General features: G+C 38.5%; 1 protein-coding gene across 1 annotated transcript in view; it reads left to right on the top strand.

The window, feature by feature from the left end:
- The window catches only part of LOC148739540 (ryncolin-1-like), a 5723-nt gene extending 923 nt beyond the window's left edge, over positions 1-4800 (top strand). The window contains exons 3-4 of the mRNA XM_088749501.1: positions 2163-2543; positions 2740-4800. Coding sequence (XP_088605627.1) covers positions 2163-2543; positions 2740-2981 — 623 coding nt within the window. The 3' untranslated portion in view covers positions 2982-4800. The remainder of the gene's footprint in view (positions 1-2162; positions 2544-2739) is intronic.
- Positions 4801-7311: the final 2511 nt, after the last annotated feature.

The raw sequence follows: 7311 nt of genomic DNA, 5'->3' as shown, positions 1-7311 counted from the left end.
AAACTCGGTCAGGCGTTTATTAACTCTCGGACGTACATGCAAACTCATATCAAAACCGTGGTTAAAGAAGGTTGATTGGAACCATTTCCCCCCCCCCCCTTGCATTTTCGTTAGATTGCAACTTTTTAAAGTTTTTCTTTACCTAATTAGATAGCCTGTTAGGTCGTCTACATGTTGACGTTGATAGAATGGGATGCAAATGCTACTGTTGGGGGTCTGTGACGTCATCCAGCTGGTAGACTTTTCAATTTTTACACTTTTTCCAGCAAACATTTTTCGCTTGTCAAAAGATCAGTAGCTATTGAACTCGACAGGAAACAGACTAGACTCAGAAAAATAAATAGTAGGTTTACTGTACTTCCCTTTTCAACTTTCGTAGTTCGATGCATTTAACAAAAATGCAAGGGAGGGGGAATGGTTCCAACCACCCTTCTTTAACTGACCACGGTTTTGATATGAGTTTGCATGTACGTCCGAGGGTTAAAAAACGCGCGACCGAGTTTAAATCGGTTCGAATCAGCGTTTGGACGAAAGTTTACCTGCGCATTTCTTTCCATCTCCAATAAATCCAGTTTTATATGAGCACCGATAGGAGCCGTAAGTGTTCCGACAATTGGCGTTGACATCACAAGCCCGAATGGAAGCACTGCACTCATCAATATCTAAGGACAAAAAAGAAGAAAAAAAAAAACAGTCTAATAAGGCAGAAAACTTCACCTCAAGAAAATTATAAATAGCTTGTAAATCAGCAAAGCAGAAAATGATGATTGGTGGCTGGTAAGAGTTACCAAATTTGAGAAATTACATGTAAAGCACTATCTTTGCTAAATTACTTTCACGTGAATAGCATTGTTTCCAGCAGCAACATTTGCATATGCATCCCATTCTCTAAACGTCAACATTTAGACGACCTAACAGGCTATCTAATTAGGTAAAAAAAAAAAAAAAGCCCATCTTGCCCGCTCGGGATTGCCCGCATCGATCCCGCGCATGAGGAAAATCATTATTAGAAATACATTCGTAATTTTTAAACAATTCCGGCTATGGAAACGCAAAAGGCGGCAGAAGATAGTCAAAACAAGGAAAACAGTAATGACACTCGTGAGTTTATTGTGCTACAAACACAGTTGGCTTTATTTTCTCGGCTCTAGAAGTAAAATCGTCATTCTTTATTCTTACTAAAGCGAAATCTTTTTCAATGTAATAAATCCTTTATTAACCAAGCTTATTCGTTCAAGATGGCTGGATATTAGCCTCGTGTTTTTTTTTCCGCATTTTTATAGACCTCGACTTCATCTCGGTCCATAAAAATGCAAAAAAGAACTCGGCCGATATCTAGCCGATTCCACGGGCATTTGACTGTCCTTCGGGCCCGGGGATATGAAAATTGAACCTTGCCTGGGTAGGGTTAATTTTGGGGTCTGAATTAGTTGTTGCTTCAGCAGGTGTTAAAGAGAGTTGTTTCATATTTGGTATATCATATATTTGGTATTTCATATTTATTTTCCGCATGGCTAATTTACAAGCTATTAATATCTTTCTGTCATATCAAGTTTACTTCCCTATCAACTTGTGTTTTTGACCACGAATATTGACCAGTGTAGTATAGTACTGCTGTAATAGCCGAGTAGAGCACGAATCGTTAACTCTTCACTAGATATCAATCTTTGTTTACTACAGATTTGTGTCCCGAATAACGATCTCAGACAAACTTGCGCAGGGAGCTCGACCCACTCCCCCACTCCTTTTTGAAATGGGGAGTAGTAATTCTCCTTACTGCGTGGTATACCGTTTCTTATGATGCTAGGGAAGAAAATCAGGAATTGGATCGACAATAAATCCCTAGTTGATATATTTTTCTTTATACTTGTCTACTCGGCATTGTAATGATGTTGTGAGGGGAAATTCTGTCTTAAGAACGAGTCTCCTGTAAGAATCAAGCATCTTGGGAAATGAAAGCTTTCAACCCCTCTTCAAAATTTTGCATGCAGTTAGGCACTCAGGTGGGAAGCATGAAGATACCCTTTTTAAAGGTTGCAACACTCTTGTTGCCATAGTAACAACGACTGCATATATTCGTCCTTTAGCTTCATTTTGAGATTAATTGCAAGAAGGTTTATTAATTTTTTTCACCCCATTTCACCCTGTTGTTCCTTCTACAGATTTAAAAAATTGTGGCGATGTGTTTAATTCAGGAAAAAAGAGCAGTGGTATCTTCTCCATCAACCCTGATGGTTCAGGGGCCTTTAATGTTTTCTGCGACCAAGCAACAGACGGTGGGGGGTGGACAGTGTTTCAGAAGAGACTGGATGGCTCTGTTGATTTTTATCTTAACTGGGCTAGCTACAAAACTGGCTTTGGTGGCTTGAATGGTGAGTTTTGGCTTGGACTGGACAAAATACATCGCCTTACTAACAGCGGTAGTTACAAGCTTCGCGTTGATTTGGAAGACATGTCGGGAAATACAGCCTATGCCGAGTACAATACTTTTACGGTTGGCAGCGAGGCAACTAAGTACCAACTGAACGTCGGAAGTTACTCGGGTGAGTTTTGCAATGATTTTTGCATAGTACCTTTCTTTTAATTACGAACATGTGACTGTTTGGAGAATTTATCTTAAAACCAGGCCACAAATATATAAAAGTCCAGCAGCATGATGTCCAATGCCTTCCTTCTAAAACAGTCAGTACTGTAAAATAATTACAAAAAAAGACAGAAATATTTTTCTTTATTTTTTAGGCAACGCAAGTCACTCTTTGGCTTATCATAATGGTTGTCAATTTATCACAAAGGATGTTTCCTCTTCCAGTTGTGCTGTGAATTGTAAAGGGGCCTGGTGGTATAAACGCTGTTATCATAGCAACCTTAATGGTGTTTATCATCACGGAGTATACACCCGTGATGATAGCATTCGGTGGCGTGGATTCCTGAGTCACTCAGCTAAAAGAGCTGAAATGAAGATGAGACCGATCAATTTCTAAAAGTTGAAGCGTTTTGCCAAACAAATTCCTAAAGTCGACAACCCGAAACATTTGAGAAATTATTCTCTTTTAAAGACTCGAGGAGTTGCGGGAAGGGGAGGGGGAGTGGGTGGGGAAGCTGAAGCAGACATGGAAGTATTAAGAAAAGTGTTTTTCTCCTCTTCCTCCTCCTTCATCCTCTTTCCCCGTAAACACATCACGTAGGACCCTGTAGTAAGCTATTAAAACACACGCATTAATTTTTCTGCGATTCTATTGGCTACTCTTCGTCACGTGGCGTAAAATCACTGAACTGCTATTAAGCGATAACCCTCGTCCACGTTGATACTTTCTACCGATTACTTCCGTCGAAAAGAAACAAAGGCAGTGGAAAAAAGCCAGCTCAAGAGTTTTATTTTTCCATCTGTACCCTTTACCTGGAAGAGAAACGAACTCGTTTTGTAGAGTCCAGTGATTGGATGGTGACATAGAAAATACAGTTCTCAAAAATGTTAACAAATCCCTTCTGATCATGAATTTTGGTACGTCGGCTGATAACGTCCTTGGCCGAATGGTTGTCCTCGAACTTTCATATTTGCCCTCCAAGTTCACTTCTCGGCTACATATTAATTCTCCGGACAATAACCTAGCCGCGAACTTTATCAGTCGGCACATCAGCCGCCCGAAGAGGTTTATCTTCTAAGTAGCGTAAACATGTATTACACGACCAATCACGATTTGAATATTTCTTGATGTTGTGTGCTTAAAACATGACTTTGTACGATTCCTAGCTTAGCATGATGTAGAAATTTCGATACATCATTATAGCAGGAATTTCCATGCATCCTTTTGCAACGTAAATTGCTTTTCAGTTAGTTACTGAAAACTTACTTTCCTTTCAAAATATAGTTTTCCTTCATTTGGGAAAGAGTAAAATTGCATAGTTACCACTGCTATCTACTGAGTTCAGATTGGGAAATCTGTTAAGAAAAATAACGTCTCTTTTTGGATGAAAAAAAAAACAACAACAACTACAACCAACAAGTTAGTTTGTTCTTAAATGATCCTTCTCCAGTTTGAGAAAAGCACAGCAATATGCCTGGAATCTTTTTTTCAGTCCTTTTTAAACTTATCTTGCTTGTTTCCACGTTATTCCAGGGAATGTCCCATTAGACCAAAATTTTGATCTGATTAGCAGATTTTTTTTCAGAGTGGTATCAATCCAGCAATTTAATGTAAATAATCACGTGTGCACTTGATTGTGAATTTGAGTTTACTGCGGTTTCATGAAATGTATCAGAGCGATCCTCGCAGTAATATTGATTACTGCGAGGATCGCTTTCACACATTTCATGAAACCGCAATACACATATTTGATTTTCATATATTCAAATTCATTGATTTATCACTTCGACGGGTTTAATAGTGCCAGCCTTAATATAGACATTTCTTGCTGTTGCTGTTAGCGCAGTTGATAAAGCACTGCACTGGTATCGCTGAGATCATAGGTTCAAATCCCGTACGAGCCTGAACTTTCTTCAGGCCTTATTTCTACTCACGGTTTTAGAAGTAGGCTTTATTACTGCGAGAATCGGTTTCATACCTTACTTGATTGTGTCATAAAATATTTAGCTAGTTTAAAATAAGTTAGATAGTTAGTCAGTTCAGTATGATTTAGTTATTCGTTTATATTTAGAATGTAGTTACAATCTGTATAAATTCAAATTCCTAAGTTATTTACTACATAACCGTACAAAGGTTTGTTCGCTATGTCGTGAAACTCAGGGCCCTTGTATTCCTTTCTTTTGGAGATCTAAATAAATTTTCCGTTGAAATGTAAGTTGCCGTCTTCCGCATCGGAGGATTAGTCTGGTTTTGCAAATTCCAAATTTCTGTTGATTTCAACTTTTTTTACTGCTTTATTTGGTGTATCACTGCACCGTTCCATCCGCGATCGCCACATATTTTGTTTTGCTACATGATACGCTAGTCAGTTTTAGACAAAAGGTTCCGTTTCATCCCATTTGATTGTTCCCTCGAGAATGCGTGACATCTCGGGGATGTCACGCAGTGTATAAGGGACGGTTTGTGAGAAATCATGGGTTTCGGGCAAGTGGTTTTTCTGGTTTTTTCCCTTCTCCCTTCCCCGCGCTTTCTCACTCGTACCAAATCTCTACCCACCCAATATGGGGACCGAATATGAATATTCGCCGCACTGAATCTCGCACTTGAAAACACAAACTACCTCCTACAAGCGAGCTCAAGGCTGTCAGAATAACTACTGTGTACCGAATTAGTTAATTCTCTCTGCCATTCCTTCGAGAAGATTTTTCACGTGTAATTCTAGATCCTTGTGATTTTTTCTTTTCATTCTTTCCAGATATATGCAAACTGTCATTGATGCGCTGTGAAACGCATGCGCTTCCAATTGGGTCTATCTTACGTTTTACCTCAGTGGAATAACTGTAATATTGACCGCCAATAAACGATGCAAATGCTATACAAGCACTATGGAAACACTCAGTAATTTTCTCATAACTCAATCATATCGCCCATATCCAGTGGAGCCATGAGGAGATCTCGAACTTAATCAAAGGACTTCCTATGGTTTATTCGATGTGTAGACGTTTAAACTTAAACAAGATTAACTGATATGAATAATAAGAATGGGAAATATTGTTATGTAAAGCAACTTTGAAAATAGGTATGGAAAATTTTATTTTAAAAATCAACATGAAGACGTTGGGAATTAATGACTACATTATTTTTTTCTGAAAAAAAAAATTGAAGATGAACTTCGGTAATGAACAACAGCTCTCGATCAGGCCTGAAGGCTCTTCGAAGTTCCACTTTTCATGAATATCACGTGTTTGTTTTAATAACCAAAAAAAGTGTTTGCGGTGGTGAAATTATAAGTTTCGTTTAATGTCTTTCAAAAGATTGATTCATCAACGATTTGTTGATGAAGAGTTTGTCGGTTGCAAACTAGGGAGAAATAAGACTCAAGGCGTAGAAGATTTGCAAGGAAAAACTTGAGCAATGTTTTATAAGTTGAAGGATACATCATTTGTCAAAAAGTACATTAAATTATAAGATCTCAAAAAGTAGCCTATTCTTTCGAAAATTGTCTTCATAGAGACTTGAGGCTCCCATATTTATTGTTTTTGGGCAACCTGACGGATCAGCTGACAAGCACTAGCAAAGTTAAAAGAGATTGTTGCGCTGTGGGCCAAGTAATAAGACAAAAGAAATTCAATAAGTAGGTTTTAAAAGCAGATAAGTGGAGATGTTTACCATCATCACGTACTTTTATAAAACAACCTTCCACGTAGAGTTTCGTAATTCAGTAATTGTCAATACACAATAAAGCAAAAGGAATATCTAAAGGGGGTTTTAAAGGCCTTTTTAAAACGTTTCATTTTAAATAAGTTGAGTTTTTGTGGTAGATATTGCTTTCTAAACCAGTTTTTTGAAGAAACGATGTGAAAAATTCCGGTTTAAAAATTGTCATACGCAATCGTTGGGTTGGGGCATTCGACAATTCACTCTGTATATATCGGTTAGGCAATGTATGCCACTCTCTCTGAGGGCGATCCTCTCGACTTCTCGTCGAGAGAAAGCTTTCCCTCCTTTTCTTTCCTCATGAAAATTGTTTAAGACAATATTTAGCTTTCATAGTTTGGCTGTTCTCCACTCCTCCTTTTTTTGTGTCGACCGCCACAAACTACAACTGATTTCAGGCTAGATCGCCCGTGTGGACAGCGATCGAAAGTGTCGAGCGCGCTCACGAAATGTATTTTTGCTACAAATTAAAAGATGCACTTAGTCATTTCACAAACAAAATATGGAAACTTCACTTGGAGTCAGTGGAGAACCTTCTCTTCGACTTTAATTTGCATATGAAAAACTCACTAAATTGGAAGAAAGAATGCTTAAAGTGCAGGTGCAAGCACAGGGAGCCCACACAAGTGGTGTGTCGGGTCGTTTGTTCAAAACATAAAGAAATGTATGGGAGAATATTGAAGAGTCGTAATATCGTAAACGTTTATCAAGGAATGTCAATGTTAAGGCTCATAATAAATGTAAACCTACCTCACTTGGTGTGTATTGTCGTTTCTGTGGCTCTAAATGGCGAATTTGAGCGATTTGGTGAGTTTTGCGTTGACTGTTACTTCACGTTCTAAAGAGACAAGGGTGGATAGCTCATTTTCGACCGCTCCAGCGCGAAGCCGATTTTCACCTAGAAATTAGAATTGACCGGCTTCCAAATCAAACACCAGATAAACTTAAAGGTTGACGCTTCTTCTCGTATGATTCAAACGAAGATCCATTCAAAATCCAAGCGCTAACT

The sequence above is a fragment of the Stylophora pistillata genome, chromosome 2 (genome assembly GCF_964205215.1).
Source record: "Stylophora pistillata chromosome 2, jaStyPist1.2, whole genome shotgun sequence".
Taxonomy (NCBI): Eukaryota; Metazoa; Cnidaria; class Anthozoa; order Scleractinia; family Pocilloporidae; genus Stylophora; species Stylophora pistillata.
Note: the sequence above shows the minus strand (reverse complement) of the source record. Positions and strands in the feature narration are given on the sequence as shown.